The 20,891-nt window shown below is 42.7% G+C and overlaps 1 protein-coding gene across 1 annotated transcript in view; it reads left to right on the forward strand.

Annotated features, from left to right (window-relative positions):
- The window catches only part of MYOF (myoferlin), a 166,836-nt gene that overhangs the window by 93,649 nt on the left and 52,296 nt on the right, over nucleotides 1-20,891 (forward strand). Inside the window, 15 exon segments of the mRNA XM_088476911.1 lie at nucleotides 195-387; nucleotides 1,255-1,410; nucleotides 2,333-2,464; nucleotides 3,651-3,814; nucleotides 8,115-8,229; nucleotides 10,144-10,249; nucleotides 10,868-11,010; nucleotides 12,901-13,071; nucleotides 14,278-14,389; nucleotides 15,366-15,443; nucleotides 16,361-16,542; nucleotides 16,637-16,795; nucleotides 17,807-17,905; nucleotides 18,237-18,398; nucleotides 18,713-18,878. Coding sequence (XP_088333037.1) covers nucleotides 195-387; nucleotides 1,255-1,410; nucleotides 2,333-2,464; nucleotides 3,651-3,814; nucleotides 8,115-8,229; nucleotides 10,144-10,249; nucleotides 10,868-11,010; nucleotides 12,901-13,071; nucleotides 14,278-14,389; nucleotides 15,366-15,443; nucleotides 16,361-16,542; nucleotides 16,637-16,795; nucleotides 17,807-17,905; nucleotides 18,237-18,398; nucleotides 18,713-18,878 — 2,138 coding nt within the window.

Genomic DNA, 20,891 nt, shown 5'->3' on the forward strand with positions numbered 1-20,891 from the left:
GCGGTTGTGTGTGTGTTCAAACAATTAAACTCTGGGCGTAACTGTGCCTCTTTGCCCCCAAACCCCACCACCCATGATTACACTACCACTGTCTACTCTTCAACTCTCATTGATTCTCTCGCATTTGTTTCCGATTACTTGGTTAGTCAGATCCTTGCAGATTTATAAAATGTTGTATTTTCATGAATGATTAGGAAGACATTGCCCTCTCTGGAAGGGAAGTCCAATGTCACCATGCTGGACATGCAGCTCCAGAAGCTCAGACAGACTTCCCTCAAGCTGATCGGAGACGCCGCGATACGTATGAGGGGGGAAGCGACGGACGTAAAGACAACGTTGACCGAAATTGAAGACTGGCTTGACAGACTGCAACAGATTTCTGAGGAGGTCCGTACCCTGTAATGCAATGTGAGAGTGTGCAAGGAATTGCCGATCCTAGTGTGATTTATACCTGTCCTACTGGTACAACCAGGCTGCGGGTTCTGTATGGGTGGATGTGCTCCCAGCTGAAAAATATATAGGTCGGAAATTAGAAGTCGCTGAGTTTGGTTACCTTTTAAAAGCGCAAGTCTGTCTACACAAAATGCATTTATAACATTTCAGGTGACTCCTAATCACTATAAGGTACATAGTTATCATGTTCAAGCTCTTCTGATGAGCAATGAAGTGACATTGGGCCTGATTCGGAGATGGCCCCAAATGCGATGATGCACGCGATTGTTTGCATGCGTATAAGCCACACTGTGCGTGCGCGATCACACTGCGGTCACGGGTGCACATATGAATCCATCGCAGAGTGAGTGACAGGTTGTCAGTGGTTGGGGGTGGTGACAGGGGATGGTCAGAGAAATGCAGGCGTGCCTGCCCGTTAAACGCTGTTACATGGGAGTGCATAAATCAGCCACTGCGAGTGCATACATAGCTCTGCGTGTCTAAAGAGCTCCCATGGCTGCTGCAGGTCAGACTGATGTGCGGCGATGTTACCGATATTTACGCATGTATGCGTCATTGCACGCAGGTAAGAAGGCAGCAGTGGGCGCCCTTATGCTCGGGTGATCTTTGCAGCGAAAATATGCAAATGCCTGCAGTGTTGCATACGGAATCTCAGCTGCGATTGCATCAGGGTCCAACTCTGAATCAGGCCCATTATTTTTTACACAGGTTACTCAGACTCTTTTTTTATTTTTCTGTCTCTGTCTCTCGTGTGTGTGTGTGTGTGTAACTTTTTTTTTTTTTTGTATGTGTTCCATCCAGCCTCAGAACAGCATGCCAGATGTCATCATCTGGATGATTAGAGCAGAGAAAAGACTGGCTTACGCTCGTGTTCCCGTCCACCAAGTTCTCTTCTCATCCACCAGCCCAGAGGCCTGTGGGAAATACTGTGGGAAGACTCAGACCATCTTTTTACAGGTAGAAAATAAAACTAACATCTGGTTGCGCATGAAGATCAATATAAATATAAAAGAACATCGCTCTAATCCTCTGAATTATTCACCTGTGAAAGATGGATGGATTAGATCTCCCACGGCACTTTTCCTGATAAATCTGCCTGCTTCTAGTCACTTAATGGGTGGGACGCTTTTAAATGGACTATACTATGTGTATGTTATTCGGATATACAGTGTGATGTAATCATCCATAAGACCGTTTTATCCAGAAAAGCACCTTTGGAGATATAATCCATCCCCTTTTCAAGATAGAAAATAAAAGGTTTATGTAATGAAGTGTAGAGTTAGTAACATGCTAAAATTGTTTTATTATAACTCCTTTTATGAAGACCCTCCTCACTCTTGTTCTATGCTTACCTCCACACTGCTCTTAGATATGTAGTCGTTGAATTATGTAAAAGATAATGGTTGCTCTTTGACCTGTACGTTAAGTAGAGGCAATCATTTTTTGTCGGACGCAGCGCTCATGTAATTGCTGACTATTACCTTACTGGACCTCATATATATGCCTCGTGAATATTAATCAGAACCAGTGAATGGCACTTTCTAAGTTAATTAGCAGGCTCCATTTTCATGAATATGCTTTGTTCACAAAATGGCTGCCTCTTCTGGGTGTAGGTGACAAGTGCATAGGCTAAAACTTATTTGAAATTAATTGGAAAAAAAACTTATCTTTACTAGTAAATATTGCATTTTATTTTTGCCTAAACACTTAATGGGGTTGTAATATATTTCTAGAATAGTTATTCCATTATCTTGGATGCAAATCCTTCCAGCATTATATTGAATGATTTCCAGACAGGCCACAGACTCCTATATAAATGTCTGGCTGAGTGTGTACAGTATTTTAACAATTGTCTGTATGTATCTGGAAATTACTCTAGTACCCAATGGACAAAAACAAAGGTATAAAGATTCCTGTTCAGCTGAGAGTCAACATCTGGTTTGGACTATCTGCAGTTGAAAAGAAATTCAACAGTTATGCGGAAGGAACGTTCAGCGTGTTCGCGGAAATGGTGAGTGTGTCGCGTTACTGTACAGTATGGCAGCTCGCCTTTGTAGGTGGGTACAGTGCAGACTGCTGTATCAGGCGAGCACAATAGGGGATTTACTCGCGTGACTTGTACTCACTCGCGTGACTTTCAGAAGCAGTTTTCTGGCATTGTATCTTAGAATACAATTCTGTTTGGCGAGGGACAGCCCGTTATAACATCACAGCACAGTGTGCATGGGTTATGGCTATAAATTACTGCTCCCATTATATGTATGCATCCATTAGTAGCCCAAGCTGCCTGTTGTCTAGTTGCATCAGCTATTGTGTAACTCCTGCCTGACGGCCACCCTGTGTGAAAGCAGACTCGCCTTTTTTTAAATCAAATATGCAATTAGTGAACAGAATATTTTTCAGTTGACGTGTCAAACAGGGTGCCTAGGAATTGTAACGTCTGTGGCCGCTCACTGTTGATAAACGCAGAGGACCAAGATGGAGGTCTCATCTAGAGCAGCCTCCTTTCCCTTCCAGTGTGTTGTGATTGTCCTTCATGGGACTTGTGCAATGGTCAGTGGAGTTTGCCGATAAAGCCTGTGCGCTGGACTTTAGCCTCTCCATTACTTGTGATTGAGCCCACGTCTGCCTGTCAGTACAGCAGGATGTTTCTCCCAATTGCTTATGGTCTGGTGGGCACCAGCCCCTATCACTTGTCCTGTTTATGGAATGATAAATGTAGTCATACTCAGTGTCGGACTGGGGCATGAAGGGCCCACCAGGGGAATGTAGTGGTAGGGGCCTATGCTTAAGGGGTGTGGTCAGCCACCAGAGGGGGGTGTGGCCAGCCACCACAGAGGCTTGGCTAACCATTAGAGAGTGCATGCACTGAACCCCTGGTGCAGTTTCTATAGAAGTGAACCAAGCACCCATGTTCATCAGTGGTCCTGCTCCACCAGGGTAACTGACCATTTATTTAACTATGTATATTTTTAGTGGAGAGTCTGGAAACTGACAACTAGAGGAAGAGGTGGGCCCTCAGGTAGTAGGGCCCACCGGGGATTTCCCCTGTACACCTGTGGGCCAGTCCGCCCTGGGTCATACTGCATGCAGGATGTAAGGAGAACAGTACCTGCGATGTTATGAATGTGGAACGTGATGTGCTTTTTTTGTGCATCATTGTAATAAATCCATTTGTCTTATTTGTTTTTGACAAGTATGAAAACCAAGCCCTGATATTCGGGAAATGGGGAACCACAGGTCTGCTGAAACGGCCAAAGTTTTCTGACGTCACCGGAACAATAAAGCTGAAACAAGAGAGCTTCCTCCCACCGAAGGGCTGGGAGTGGGAAAAGGAGTGGGTCGTGGACCCGGAGAGGAGGTGAGGTTTCTTCCATATGATGGTGTCCAGGTCTAACATCCACTAAATCTATGGAAATAAGGTCATGAGCATAAACTAGAATATATTAAAATACATATAACTGCACAGTCTGTATTTGGTATTTAATAGCACTCTACCGCGGACTTTTTCTTTGGTACCGAAAGTTTTATATTGCATAAGGTGTGCCAATGGGTTAATGTGTGTGCTTACTATTCCTTCCCACTAAGTATTTGGGATGCATATGTTGGTAAAGTGTTTGTTACTTGGAAGTACATTACTCATCACAATGGAAAGTGTAAATCTATTAGAGATATATGAAAATGAAATTAATCTATTCTGTTTCATACCTGTGAATTGGTAACTTGCACCAGTTTGAATCTGTGTAGAGAGACTTGCCCCACCCAGTTAGCCTTATAAGCCTAGAACGATAACTCTAACATAGGGTCACTTGTACAATACATACACAGGATGCACAGCGCAAATCACCCTGGTTTTACATTACTGTGTCTGTATGGATTGCCAAGTACGAAAGGTGAGAGGGATCTTATTATTAGGATGGGCTTCACTTTGGTTTACAGATTGTTTGGAGTTTTGCACCCTGCCTGTCATCTACTGACTACTCCTGAGATAAAGTGGAGAGAGAGAGAGAGAAAGTACAAAGCGATCCGCTTCTAACTGCTGTATTACAGGCTGTGTTTGAAAAATGACAGAAGCTGATTGGTTTGTACTTTCTCTCCTGAAGGCTTGATACATCTCCCCCCTATAACTGTAAGTATCACCGGCACATAGGGGATGGCTACCAACTGTTGTCTTGTGGGACAAACACAGGGCCTGATTCAGAATGGATCGCAATTGCAACAGTGTGCGCAGATCGGCAGATTGTTGCGCACTGTGTGTACGTCGCGATCGTACTGCAATTATGCACGCAGACAGGAATCCATCGCAGAGTGAGTGACAGGCCGTGAGCGTTTGAGGGTGGTGACGGGAGTGGATGCAGAAACGCAGGCGTGCCTGTCCGTTTGAACACCGTTGCATGGGCGTGCATAAATTAGCCACTGCGATTGCCTACGTAGCTTGTGTACTTACTGCGTGCAACGAGACTTGCTATTTCTGCGACCGGTCAGACCTGCTGTAATTGTACATGATGCGCCGATGTTAGCGATGTATACACAGTACTGTGAGGTATTACGGATGTGAGAAAGCAGTATTGGGCGTCTCTATGCTGGCTGAGCTGTGGCTGATGTTACAGATGTATACACAGGACTGTGGTATTACAGATGTCAGATAGCAGTTAATGGGTGTCTCTATGCTGGCTGAGCTGTGGCTGATGTTACAGATGTATACACAGGACTGTGAGGTATTACGGATGTGAGAAAGCAGTATTGGGCGTCTCTATGCTGGCTGAGCTGTGGCTGATGTTACAGATGTATACACAGGACTGTGGTATTACAGATGTGAGAAAGCAGTAGTGGGTGTCTATGCTGGCTGAGCTGTGGCTGATGTTACAGATGTATACATATACACAGGACTGTGGTATTACAGATGTGAGATAGCAGTAGTGGGCGTCTCTATGCTGGCTGTGCTGTGGCTGATGTTACAGATGTATACACAGGACTGTGAAGTATTACGGATGTGAGAAAGCAGTAGTGGGTGTCTCTATGCTGGCTGTGCTGTGGCTGATGTTAGCGATGTATAGGCAGGACTGTGAGGTATTACGGATGTGAGAAAGCAGTATTGGGCGTCTCTATGCTGGCTGTGCTGTGGCTGATGTTACAGATGTATACACAGGACTGTGAGGTATTACAGATGTGAGATAGCAGCAGTGGGCGTCTCTATGCTGGCTGAGCGGTGGCTGATGTTACAGATGTATACACAGGACTGAGGTATTATGGATGTGAGAGAGCAGTAGTGGGCGTCTCTATGCTGGCTGAGTGGAGGCAGATTTCCGCAGCTGCATTGCATGCGATTACGCAGCTGCAATTGCGATCCATGCTGAATCAGGCCCATAAGTAAGATACTGCAGTGGGATAATAGGAATTACAGAAAACATGCAGGAGTGGTTTAATATAGCCAATAAAATAAAAATGTTGGCTATAATCTAAATATAACAATATCAAAAACAAAGAATACTAAAGATTCGGTGGCACACTTCAAAGCAGCACTGGGTAAACAATCTGAAACACCAATTCATAAATATGCAGACCAAACAAGAGAGACAAAGTGCGCTACAAGTTGTTCTAATAAGATACTATGGGGTCAATCCTATTGGGTGTGGATTGTGAATTGCTTTTTTAACTAATTTGCATAGTGAATTAATTTTGCAATCCAATTAGCAACTCGCACTGAATCAGACTGAATTCGCAGCTTTCCACTCGCACCTCTCTGAGGGGGAGAGATGGAAAGGAAAATCTTTATTTTAAGGTTAAAATGTCGGGACACTGTGCTGAACCCCATGGAACTCCCCCCCCCCCCCCCCCCCCCCCTAATGACTAATTAGCCATTTGGAGGTTTCCAATTAGCTTAATTAGTCCAATAATTCCACGTAATTTGTTGGGGTATGACAGATCTATAAATAGAATCTTCTGTTGTCTGTCACCGAGCCAAAGCTCTTTATGTGTGTCAGGACCCCTGTGCAGAGCGCTCTTCAATCAATCAGCAGGAGAGAAACAACACTTGACCACCAGTCCCGTGTTCTAAGATTCTATGAGCTTTAATGCATGTCATACAGTTTTATAAGTTTTTCTACAAACATGGTGATCTCAGTATAACAACTGTGATTATACAAAAACCATAAACGGTCATTATTTCTTGACCGTTCATTACTGAGAGCCCATCAATTATACAAATATTCCTCGTTATTTCTTATCTAAAAAGGAGTCAACCATAAGCTGAGTGTGGCCATGTTATCTTCTAGTACATTCCAATCTCATGAGTCTATGAAGGTTACTATAACCTATTTCTTTTAGCTGAATTCACAGTTGTTATACTCTTATGAATAACTTTTCAAAGACTCACACCATCCTGTTACAAAATGGAGTCTCATGTGGCTAGCTTAAGATCAGATTTCTCAGGTGAAAAAAAAAATAAAAATTCCTGAAATTATCCCAAAATCAACTTTTTTTTGTTATTTTAGGCACCCCAAATTTAATTAATGACAATCATTTCTTAGTAGAAAAATAATTTGACACCATTTCAAAACCAACAGTAACTTCCTAATGGCCACAAACAGCCTTCTATACGGTCCTGCTAACAAAATTATCCATTTTGGGGGGTCCAGGATGATCTCCCCACATTTTCATGCATTTCTCGCAAATCATTTGGCAGTCAATTCGCACCCCTCAGCTGCGAGTAGTGCGAATAGGCATTTTTAATTGGAATGGAGAGGGAGCGCGGTTCACTGCGAAGTGTACGAGTTTCTAGAAGCAAACTCTGTACTCGCCATTCGCACCTAATTGGATTGAACCCTTAATGTCTTCAGCAGGATATCCTATACCTCTCCAAAGATCCATCCAGACGTTTGTGTTCATAAAATACTGTATAAACAAAGAAGCAATAAACAAAATGGTCTAAAGCCGCATTCACATGTGCCTCTAGGACCTGCAATAAGGTCACTCGTCTTGAAAAAATGCCAGTGTTCCCCCACTCCCATGTATTATCTATGCAATATGATGACAGGTCATCTTCAAAACCATTTAAATGCACAGTTGCCTTTCAAGTCGATGTAAAAATACACAGCTTGCTCTGTTTTAACTTTTAAATAAAAAATGAAATAATTGATTTGTTTGGCATAATCCCTATAAAAGATGCCCTAAAACAGATTGGAAAAATCAATATTCTTACAAATTAATCTTTAATGTTTCTGAAATTAAAATCTAATTTTTATGATTAATACTACACCCGAACGTTTGTAATTCTCCAGTGACCAGTGATACAGATGGCCACCTTTGTGTATGGCAATGCTCACACCATAGCCAGAGGCTGGAGTGCAAACTTGGTGACTGTGATTGGTGGAGATTGCTGTGTTACGGGATGTGGTTGATCTCATTTCAATAACTAGGATTGCTGTAAAACATATATAAATTTACTTACACACAACCATTTTTTGCTATATATAATTAATGTTCCTTGTTCAAAATAACCTGCTTCTATACGTCTTGCTAGTGAGTTCTTGGGCAGAGACATGTAAATAAGAGCATAGGGTACAATGTGACCAGTTAGAATGACGTGTCCCAATGGTAAAACTGACTGGCATACAAGGGTTTAGTTGAAGCTGTTGATTTGCTGATCTGTGTTTCTGCAGCTTACTGACGGAGGCGGACGCTGGGCACAGTGAGTTCACCGATGAAGTGTATCAGAACGAGAGCAGATATCCTGGTGGGGATTGGAAACAAGCGGATGACACTTACACAGACGCTGTAAGAAATGACTGACTTACAAAGAGAGCTACAAACTTCCATAGTATAAGATTATTCCTAGAGTGTGGACGTAATGGTTAATATAATAGAAGTGCAGGTCAGCTCATAGACTTTAAAGTAGGCAGAAGAGTGAGCTGCTTGGCGCACGTGCTCTCTGGTAAGTGTCCATTACCAGACAGGCTTACTGTAGATGTATGCTGTATTGCCTTAATGTGGATGGTGTAGGTTACATCACTGCCATCCACTTGTTGTTTAGGAAGTGTCTCTGCAGCCATTGTTCAGCATGGCTACAGCTAGTAAATACGCAGCTCTGCAGAGTCCTGTGGTGATTTGCACACGGACAATTTTACACTTACTGCACATTAACCATAAAAGAACTGCCTGATGTGCAGACAGTCAACTCTTCTGTGCTCCTCCAGAGTATTTTCTGTGCTCCTCCAGACTTGCTAGTAGCGATCAAACCACACAAATTACTATACACCTGCGTCAATGGGATTGGACATGATTGGTTCTGTAATATTGCCAAAACACCTGGTGTTGGTGCTTGTATTCCCGTATTGGGTAACGGAGCTGGGGAAAATGCAGGATTTGTGGAGGGGGTGTCCAAATGCTTATTTTTATAGCCAGTGTGGATAGCCCATGAATATGGTATACATAGCACTGAACAAGTTATAGCCTCATACAGCGTGCAGTGTATGTTATACCTCAGACGGGATGTAGTTAGCATCCCTGCGGTCAGTATGCCGGCACTCAAAATACCGGTCCCGGATTCCCGTCAGCAGTTGGAATCCCGGTGCCAGTATACCGTCCTCTGGCATCCTGATGGCAAGTATTAGGGGGAGGGTTAGGGATAGATTGCCAAGGGGAGAAGGTTAGGCTGTGGGCAGGGAGGGTTAGGGGCTAGTGTCTGGATGCCAATGTCTGTATTGTGACCACCGGGATCCCGTATCCAGCCCCCTAAGATAGATGGATGGATATATATATATATAATATATCTATCTAATATAGCCCAGTGATCACCGTAAGCCATTTTTTTCCGGATGTGGGAACCATTCCACAATCTAAGTTCCCCCCACTCTGCAGAGCATTGGGTTGAGACTGAGGGAGTATTGGGGAGCAGCAGAAAAGCCTAGCACTCATCCTGGACATGTATGTACACAATGGTCCCCTTATATCCTGGATAGTATGTGTAATGCAGTATTTATGTATGGTCTATAGCAGTGCATCTCAAACTGTGCGCCTGATTCAGCAGCGCGCAAATGTGCAGTGCTGAAGGCAGATTCCCGGTGGTCAGGAATCTGCGCCTGCACCGGATCCATACTGTGCATGTGCAGTACAGGTCCAGCGCGATCACACACAGAGCGGCAGCAGACTGTGTAATTGACAGACTGCTGCCATTTGTGGGCGGGAAGAGGGGCCGGCGACTGCCTGTTTCTCAAAATGGAGGTGTGTCGGCGCAGTTGGTAGGAGGGGGAAGAAGTCAGGATCTCAGTCGGCTGATGGAGATTTCCTGGCCTCTATGTAACTGCGGCAGTCAGCTTGCGTGACCCCCATGGGTCACTCAGCCGGCCGATGTTAACGCAGATTATCCGATGCTGCGTCCTTGGTGCGTGACGTCTCCTGCTGCATTACCGTAATAGCATGGACAGAATTGCAAAGCTGCTTGCGTGCAGCTTTGCAATTCCGTCATGTGCTGAGTCAGGCTCTCAGTCCTCAGGGATCCATAGCACTGCATGTTTTCCAGATCTTCTAGTTGGTGCACAGAAGTTGGTGTAAATCATATTATATACTACTGCTGTTGTGGTAATGATTCGTGTACCCTGTGTGCAGAAAGATTCGTTGTGCTCTGATGCATCCAATTTCTTCGATGGTTTTTCCTGTACCAATTCATCCTTTATTCAATATTGTTTTCAGAATGGGGATAAAAACCCTTCTCCGGGGGAGTTTGAATGCCCAAGTGGATGGGTGTGGGAAGACGACGCTTGGATCTATGACATTAATAGAGCGGTGGATGAGAAGGGTATTCCATTTTTTTTTATTTTTTTTTGCCAATAAATATCTGCCCTTTTATGTTGTAAAATTTGCAACTCAAACTCCAAACTTACTGATTTGGTTATTTTTTGGTTACTATTTTTTTTTTTTTTTTTTTTTTTTTAGTTCAGGCTTACGGTGCTTACAGTTTTTATTGCATCTTCCACATTTAGTTGAGAACAATACATTTGTTGTTATGTCTGGCCTTTAATGTGGGAACTGGCCTGTGCTCCCAATGTATTTAGACATAAAAATATGAAAGGCAAAAAAAATCATTATTTTCATTATGTTCCTAAACTCAATGTGTGAATGGACCCACTAAGCCCTACCCTTTGTTTATCTATATCTGGAGTCCTTTTATAGGAACACAAGCTGCCATCTAAATATGTCCAAAATGAATTAATAAATCATTGAATTCTTGGTCTGCATGAGAATTTACCACTGTCAGATGTGACCTCCAAACACGTTGTCCAGTACCTCGGGGGTAGCAGAGTTTTTTTTGTCAGAGAGTTAGATCACTATTTCACGTTGTTCATGATTTTATCCTAGATACAGGTAATTTGTTGGGAAATTTTAGTTGTTGACTAAGACTGTGCTACCATTCCAGGTTGGGAATATGGAATTACCATTCCTCCAGACAATAAACCCAAATCCTGGGTGGCTGCGGAGAAGATGTATCACACGCACAGGCGTCGGAGACTAGTGCGGAAAAGGAAGAAGGACCCCAATGTTACCACTGCTGTTAAAAAGGTAAGGGGTGCGCAATCTGCCAGATCTGTATATGCAGCATGTAGTAGCTACTGTCCTATAAATAGAACCGTATGATGGTTTTGTGGGTGATCTGTAAGCTGCCCAGCCAATTTTTGGTTTAATCAAAAGATGATACAGATTATATAAAATACTTTTTATATAGGACACTTGTGGTCAAAAGTGTCTTTATTCTCTATTAAAGATATAGGGGTCTATTTACTAAGCAGTGTTAGGAGACAGTAAAAAGTGATAGTGATAAGGTGCCAGCCAATCAGCTCTCAACTGTCATCTCACAGGCTGTGTTTGAAAAATGACAGTTGGGAACTAATTGGCTGGCACCTTAACACTTTCTTATCACTTTTCACTCTGTCTCGTAACACTGCTTAGTAAATAGACCCCTCTGATTCTTCTTTAAAAAAATTTTATTCATCAGTTATCACAAATTCTGGTGACCTATTTACTAAGGATTCCATGAACATTTTATATTATTTCATTGGTGTTGGGTATTCTGACTGTTAAATTTGTGGGATCTAGAGATTGGACTGGAGCAAAGAAGGGTCTTTTCTAGAATGTAATGTACGGTTATGGGAAACGGTTTCTGAAAAACTCAAATTCTTACATACAATCAGGAGCTGGTTCCAGTGTGGCCCAGTGCTTTTTACAGCTGCATTATAACCATAAACCACCTTTGGGAATGGCATCTAGACTAAGCCTTGAGGAATAGCAGTATTTCACTTCTATCACACATTATTCAAATCTGTGTTGTTCCTATCAAGGGACAAACTCATCAGTGTGATAGTTATGCTGCCTTACTGCTTCCAAAGGGATCTTGTAGAAGGCTGATTACTAAGATTAACTATACAGAGTATATATTGTACTTTTCACATTGATTTGAGTTATATAAATATAGTTTAAGGGAGCCCACAAGAGGGAGCTCTTGTCGTACTTATAGATCAAACTTACATTATAGTTGCAATAGGAAACATTCTGCACTTTACTAATTATTGTAATACAATTTTGTGTGATGAGGGAGATGGGCGGTTGAGGGGTCTATTTACTAAGCTGTGTTAGGAGATAAAGTGAACTGTGATAAGGTACCAGCCAATCGGCTCCTAACTGCCATGTCACAGGCAGTGTTTGCAAAATGACGGTTGGGAGCTGATTGGCTGGTACCTTATTACTGTTCACTTTATCTCCTAACACAGCTTAGTAAACCCCTTAGTATGGTAAAAATCCGCTCTGCAAATCTTTGAGACCCATAAACCCTGTCAGGAGGCTCCCACTTTTAGCTGTTCACTGAGGGGGAGATGTTTCAAGCCTTGGAGAGTGATAAAGGGAAGTTGCCCAAAGCAGACAATCTGCTTCTAGCGGTCACTTATATAGTACAGTATTTAAAATGACAGAAGCTGATTTGGTTTCCTTGGCATCGTCTCACTCTATCCAAGGCTTTGATACATCACGTTCTGAATGTCTTTGCAGAGAAGGTTTTTAGGACCCATATAATCCCAATTAGGTGAAGCTGAGGGAATGTGATTAAGTTTAGAACTACAGTAAATGGTGATGGTTCTAGTCCACAATGAATCCATAGGCTGCGTTCCAAAATATGGCGGCCACCACTGACCTCATGACCGCGTACAGTGTGATGGGATAAGTTCCCTTTTAAACAGTAATTGAAGAATCTACGGGACAGAATGTAGCCAGCAGGTGTATCTCTTGTAATTACTGATGGCTGTATGATATGTGCATTATGAATGGTGAATAGTGTTCAGTGATCATTATAAATAAATATGGCTTACAATAGGGTATAGTACTGATTACAGTGTGTCAGGAAATACAGATCCCCCCCCCCCCCTCTTTCCTAATCCTCTGTCCCTTTCTGCTCCTACACAGCCGACCTTCTCTGAGGACCAGGAGTGCTGGGAATACGCTGCGCTCATAGGCTGGAAGTTTCACCTGAAGGAGCGCAGCTCGGACACTTTCCGGCGAAGGCGTTGGAGGAGGAAGATGGCTCCCGCTGAAAGTCTCGGTGCATCTGCCATCTTCAAGCTGGAGGGAGCTCTTGTAAGTCGTGACAAATGTAACTTCAGTCTGCATTCATTAGGAACACTTATATATTTTACCATTGTCCTACTGTAAACGGCACATAATAGGAGTATTTGTCATTGCCGTAACATTATAAATAATGGGCTGACCAATGTAGAGAGGGGATGTAACCTCTCCCTGAATAAAGAAGCTGCTTGGTTTAATTAATATGACAGACCATAAGGCACTTCCCAGGCTTATAACAACATCTGAGTCTTATTGAATAAAGAGTGTAACACGTGATTGTGTGTTGCATACATGGCGTGATTGGCTCACATACCGTTATATATCATACTCTTTGTCCTGGCTTTCCCTCCTAATACTATTTATATGTTATGCATCCCCACAGCCGCAGTAAATTCAGCATTAAGCATCTGGTTTTTTTTTTCCGGAGTGCCCCCAATAATTTCATTGATGAAAGCTTAAAACTCTGTGTAATCTTTCCTAGCAGAGAGCTGATCACTGCTGTGTGAGATTGCTTTCACATCATGTCAGGATCTCTGAGGTGTTCTAGAAGTATTGCTTGTAAAGCCGAGGAGATGCTTTGCCATGTCCTAGGGGATCCTGTCAAAATCCCGACAGTTGGGATGCCGGCGCCGGAATCGCGACACCTGTCAGAATCCTGGCGCCAGCATCCCAATGGGGTTAGTGGGAGGGTTAGGGTTAGACACTAAGGGGGTTTAGGCACTAGGGGGAGGGTTAGGTTTAGGCACTAAGGGGGTTTAGGCACTAGGGGGGAGGGTTAGGTTTAGGCACTAGGGGGGAGGTTAGGTTCGTTTGGGCACTAGGGGAGAGGTTAGGTTTAGGCACTGGAGAAGGGAGAGTGAGGGGTAGGGAGAGGTTAGGATACTGACTGACAAGTGGCAGTATCCTAACCGAGGTTTGGATGCCGGCGTCGAGATTATGACCGCCGGGATCCCGAGCGCCAGTATCCCATTCCCATCCTAGGATCATTTGGCTGCTTGCTGTCCATAAATTGGCATTGATGGGATAGTAGTTCATTTGATCTTGGGCGCTGAATCTGTCATTTCTCGCTCATCTTAAAACTGAAAACGTGTGTACAGATCATTACAAGATGATATAATATATAGCCATAGAATAATAAATTGTAGTCTCTGTGATCAAATTGCCATTAATCCCCCCTGCCGGGCTAGAATATGCTGTTTTACATGTGTTTTTCTATAGGGGACCGATACAAGTACAGAGGAAGAAGATAAGAAAAGTTCTGAGAAGGGGAAAGAGTCTGCAACAAATGTCTTTGGGGCAAACACCCCCATTGTGTCCTGCACCTTTGATCGTAAGTGTCCCCTATCCACTAGGACCTCTGTGACAATCCGCATTAGGTGACACTGTATGTAATGCATGGACAAAGTATCTTCCCTAGTTTTGGATTATGTTCATGGCTCATGGTTTTCCAATCCTCCTATGTATCTTATAACTAGTAAGGCAGCTATTTACTAGAAAGGCTTGGGGTGGATCATTGTACAGTAATTCATTCATGGTGAACGCACAGATCGGACATAAGTTTCTCAGTTGTTAAGGGTTATATTACTGTATTCTTGAGGTACACTGCGATTTGCCTTGTCTGGAGCAGAAAGGATGGGGGAGGCTAGGATATGTCTTAGGGTAAAACTGGGTACACAACTCAGCCACCCAGCAATGTGACAATGTCATGTATCAATACAGAGCCGTAACTAGACTTTTTGGTGTCCTGTGCTAGAGAGATCATTGACGCCCCCCCAGTTTTTTAAATAGGGATATAAGCTAGTACACCTGAAAAAGGGCCATGGTTTCATGGGGAAGGGCTAAGAGATAGGGGTACTCCTGGGGCAGCCAGGAGATGCTGGGGATAAAAGAAGATCAAGCTACAAGTGAAAATGATAATAAACAGGAAAATTGACAGGCCCAAACAGCGCCCCCTGCCCTGCGGTGCCTTTTGCCATGGCACAGGTCGCACCACCCTAGTTATGGCCCTGTATCAATATAGCGCACGATCGTTATCTGCGTCGTACGTCCCATAGGCTGTGCAGCACCTCAGATGGGGCAATGCGACCACACATTTCATGAAACCATTACTTGTGTGTGTATCACTATACAATGATCGTACAGGTACCATGATTGCATGACAAATCGTGCAGTGTGTACCCAGCTTTAGAATTTCTCCCTATTTAGTCACGGACGGCCGGATTACGAGACTGTGTTCATTTTACAACTGGATTTATCACAAACTGCACCATCCTACATTTACGTTTTTTTTTTTTTTCATTTCTTAGGAGTGTTTAATTATCACCTTCGCTGTTACCTGTATCAAGCGCGTGGGCTCACCGCCATGGATAAAGACAGTTTTTCTGGTAAGACTACGGCAATAAGAAAGGGTCTCATTCCTAAGTACAGGCTTGGGAGCTGGGGTCATATTTACGAAGTGGCGCCTTTTGTAAGCCGCTGCTTCTCAACAGGATGGAGCTGAAAATGTAAAGTGGTACTACACGCAGTCTGTGTAAAGGCCGGCGTGCTTCACTCTGAATGAGAGTGCAGCTTTTACATTTTTAGCTCCAATCCACGTAAATAATAGCCCCTTATGTCTAAAATCCTGTTCTTACCGAAATACAAAGTTGGTATTTTAGTTACAATGTCCATGGCTGTGTTTTGCCAATTGGGTGAACGGACCTACAAGTGAGCGATTCTATTGTTGGTGCGGAGGCTGTTATGTCTGGTCACAGACACTAGGGGGCAGCATTTATACGTTGTTTGTTGCCTTTTGAATTAATTTATATCTGTCTTTTATTTTATTTAAAAATAAAAAAAATGAATCTAGACAATAAGCTGATAATGCAAGTTTCAGTAACATATTGGTGTGCAAAGGAATGATGGGTGATATACTAGTTGCTTGTTCATGCAGCAAAATAGTGGCACACACATCTCACTGCATGTTGGAATGTAACCCAACTAATTTTACACACGTACTGCAGCAAATTCTCACTTCCCTCATACAATACGTTCACATTGTTTCTGTGTTTGTTGTCCCAACTGTGTACTGATATAAACTTCTGATTTTTTTTTTTTTTTCTGCACTATATTTGTTACCGATCGCAGAGTTGGGAAACTCTGGTTTGGCAGCTGTTATGAGACAACCGTCATGTTCTGACAGCCATAGGTAGACTGTGATGGGTGGGTAGCATCGGATGAGCAGCAGTGGGTTACTGAAGTTTGGTTCCGGTGAAACCATGACAACTGATCCACACACAATTCTTCTTGTGTTTTCCTTTAGATCCATATGCCCATGTGTCATTCCTTCACCGCAGTAAAACCACAGAAATAATTCATTCAACACTGAATCCGTCGTGGGACCAAACTCTAATCTTCAATGAGATAGAAATCTATGGCGATCCGCAAGCAGTAGCGCAAAGTCCTCCCAATGTAGCCATTGAAATATTTGACAGTGACCAAGTGGTATGTATGAGGCCTCACGCTGATGGTAACTTGATGACTTGTGACCACTTCTCCATTTCAGGTTTTATTCTGTCTCTTGTGCTGCTTGTTTCAGGGGAAAGATGAATTTCTCGGTAGAAGTGTTTGCTTGCCGGTAGTAAAGTTGAACCCTGGAATTGACATCACTCCAAAACTCCTGTGGTACCCTGTAATGAAATCTGAGAAACACTGTGGGGACGTCTTGGTGGCTGCAGAACTTATCCTCCGTGAAAAGGTCTAATTTTTATGAATTAAATATTCAAGAGGGTGACATTATCTTCCCTCAATAGAAATCTGTCATGTTGTCCCTATTGTTCTATTTTACCTTATGGGTGTGATTTAGAGATGTTTTTTTTTTTGCAAGGTGCTACATGCGCATGCAGACCTTGCCGCACCCCAGAGACTTCTGTAATAGGTTTGGACATTGCTGGATAACAAGCAATGGTCGATTAGTTTTTAAACCATTGATGGCCACTATCTGACATCGGACCTCCGCAGCAGGTGTTCACTATTGGTGAACATCCATCGATGGTACAAAATCTTTACCATCAGGTATCAGACTATCAACGGTTGATGGCTATCTATATTTCTATAGTCCAATTATAACTGTTGCGTATTAGAGAAGTCTTGTACATAAAAAGCAGAATAACACTAGTGGGTAACATAGGGTTAGCTAAACCAGGTAATTTTTAATGGATTCTACAAATATCTTTAAACTAATGGTATACATTTTGTCATGGAGGATCGAGACAAGTCAGCGCACATTTAGGGATGTAGCCAGTGCTATTGACATAATCGATCGCCCGTCTATTGCTTCACTTTTGACTGGCAAGTTCCTGTGGCATCCATTGGCCACCTGCCAGGCCGATCATGACTGGCCCACTTGAGTTAGGGCAGTTGGGACTCAGGGGCATGCTATTCACTGCTATGAAAATGAGTTAATCCTTGCTAAAGGAGTTGAGACCTACAAAATGATCAGAACCCTAATTTACTGGTTTAATAGTATATACAGATCTAGAGACATGTAAAATTAAATCTTCAATTTCCAGAGTCGCTTCAGGCTCATGAGGGTAGAAACCCTTTAGTAATGCAGAATAACAAGTGCGAATAAGTACTAGAATTTAGATCCTAATGTATTGGTTGCATTACATATTGTATCAGTCACGTCTGCCAAACCTTGCCAGACTTGGAACTATTTCACAATGTGTTTTGTTATTTTGCTAATGTAATCTCTCTGCTTTATTAGGATGGGTCAAATCTGCCAATATTGCCATCCCAGAGAGCACCAAAGCTTTACATGGTGCCTCAAGGCATCCGTCCAGTGGTTCAGCTGACCGCCATTGAGGTATGCCTCTTTTCAGGGTGTGATGTGTAAACCATTTTCCTTTTGATCTTTCGATTACAGAGTAGACAAGATGCACTGTATTTTATACAGAAATATATCTCACACACACAATATAAATATATATATAACTATATATAATGTGGGTGTAATGTTTATATTACAAACACCTTCATAATTGATTGGACATATTTGGTTAAAAAAATAAATAAATTTGTGTGTATATATATATATATATATATATATATATATATATATATATATATATATATATATTATATTCTCCCATATTGATGTATTTCCAAGTCATTTCCTTTTTTTTCTGTTCCCACAGATCCTCACGTGGGGTTTACGTAACATGAAAAGCTTTCAGCTGGCGTCTGTCACGTCACCGAGCCTTATTGTGGAGTGCGGTGGAGAAATTGTCCAATCTGCAGTTATCAAGAACCTTAAGAAGACCCCCAACTTCCAAAGTTCTATTCTCTTCATGAAAGTGGTAAGACCAGAGTATTACATAGACTTGTTTACTATTACAGATGATGATGATTGCTTGGTATGCTTGTAAAACTTTTGGAGCAATTTTGAAACTGAAGTTGCAACTTTATATTTTAGAAACTTTAGCTATGCATTATGTAATGTACAGCAGGTCACACGCGTGTTTTCTAGTCGTTTTTTTTTTTTTTACAAGATTACTAATGTCATCCTCCAATGGGCAACAAATATGCATCCTTTATTTTTGTACATTGGCTTCACGAAACGTATGGTATCCATTATGACTATCTGGATAAACTGTTTTATTTCTTTCTGTAGCTTCTACCAAAAGAAGAAATGTATGTCCCACCTATAATCATCAAAGTGATCGACCATAGGCCGTTCGGAAGAAAGCCAGTAGTGGGTCAGTGTACCATTGATTTACTAGAGGATTTCCGCTGTGATCCGTACACTACAAAACTAGATGAGGCTCCGGAATCAAGAGGTACCAGCATAAAGATAACACTGATCAACACATTTTATTGCCAATCCTATTACAGTGATTTTGGAGTAACTTTGTGATGCTCGTTCCGAACATGACATTGGTTTTGCTAGATTGGCTCTAATTTTTTAGATCCACCAATGAGAAACCAGAAAAACACAATAGACAACTGACTACTGGTTGGGTGGCCGATCACTCCTCTATGGAGGGTGAATAATCTAGAATGATCACGAAGTGAACACCTAGAATGTTCAAATTTTTCATCTTCTAGAATATTCCAATAGATTCCCATATGCACGTGTTATGGCTAAGTTCCCTATTACTTCAACATCTTAAGAATTCGAGCCAATTCGAAGAAAACTGCTTTAATTTTTTGAATTCAGCAACCACAAAATATCCTAAATTCATTCAAATGTCCTTGGCAACCAAACAATTTTTTTTTAATTGGGCTGTGTAAATTCTGGCCATAAATTTATTTTAAAAAACTTTTTTTCAAATTTTTTACGGAAAGAAAGATGCGAATCCAGGCGTATTAAGAGAGGAGGGGGCCCGTGTGCGGTCTCCGTCCTTGGACCCCTCCTCTCTGCCCGGCTGCCTGCAGCGCACTGAGCGCAGCAGACTCTGAGCACTAGAGTATACTCTAGTGCTCTGCATGAGTCAACAGCGCATGCACAGGTCACCGGGAAAATGGAGCGGCAGCCATTTTCCCTGTAATCTCCTTACTGCGCCTGTGCAAACCGCCCGGGAAAATGGCCGGGGCGGGCATTTTCCAGGCGATTTGTAGACCAATGGTACTGCCAACATGGGACTCTGGAGAGCTAAGTATGTAATAAATGGGTGCAGGGTGTGCGGTCTGGGCCCAGGGGCCCATGTGCAACGCACACCCTGCACCCATTATAGATACGCCCCAATGATTGGAATTTATGTACAGTGCAATGTGTTTAGTCAATAATTCCTATAATGCTATTAATTTCTAATTAAAAGAATCACACATTATAGAAAAAACTTCCCAACATGTTAAAGGGTCTATTTACTAAGCAGTATTAGGAGATGAAGTGAACGTTGCTAAGGTACCAGCCAATCTGCTCCTAACTGCCATTTTTCAAACCCAGCTTGTGACACGGCAGTTAGGAGCTGATTGGCTTGTACCTTATCACCGTTCACTTTATCTCCTTACACAGCTTAGTAAATAGAGCCCATAGTAACTACAAAATAATGCATGAGACTTGGAATTTGTACGTATTCTTAGATGCATGTGCACATTTAGGGCCTGATTCAGCAAGGATCGCACTTGCTAACGCACGCAATCAGCCGATTGTTGCATACTGCGCATACATCACAGTGTACATGTGCGACCCGGCCGTGCAGACCCATCGCAGAGTGATTGACAGGAAGTGCTGGTTGTGGGTGGCGAAAGGGGTGTCTAGTTGGCGAAACACATGCGTGGCAGTGCATTTCAATGTCGTTGCATGGGCGTGCATAAATTATCCGCTGCGATACCCTACACAGCATGGATTGGCATACGATGGTGCTGAACTGCGTGTGCGCTATATTGCGATCCATAGTGAATTAGGCTGTTGTAATGAAACAGAAACCTGTATAGAAAACTTAAGACCTCTCAATAGGGCCTGACTCAGAGATGTACGCAATGGTGATTTTTACGTAGATCGTGCGATTGTTTTCCGTTGCGCATGCGTGTCAGCTGCACTGCGCACGTGCAGCAATTGATTTGCGATTACGCCTGCACAGAGGATCCATTTACAAAGTAAGTGACAGGCAGTCAGAGTTTAGGGGAGGGTAACGGGCTGGCTAGGCAAACGCAGGCGTGTACAACCATTTCATGGGTGTGTATAAATTAGCGATTGCGATCTCATACGCAGCATGAGAGCCCTCTGTGTGTCAGGGGAACTGCAGTGTTTGCAAGCTGGTCAGTATTGCCGCATGGTTGCCCGAGTTGCATCGATGTTACCAATGTTTATGCTGTTGTACGTTCATTGGACGGATATGAGAAGGTGG

The sequence above is a fragment of the Taudactylus pleione genome, unplaced genomic scaffold, assembly GCF_031769625.1.
Source record: "Taudactylus pleione unplaced genomic scaffold, aTauple2 ptg000198l, whole genome shotgun sequence".
In the NCBI taxonomy this organism is placed as follows: domain Eukaryota; kingdom Metazoa; phylum Chordata; class Amphibia; order Anura; family Myobatrachidae; genus Taudactylus; species Taudactylus pleione.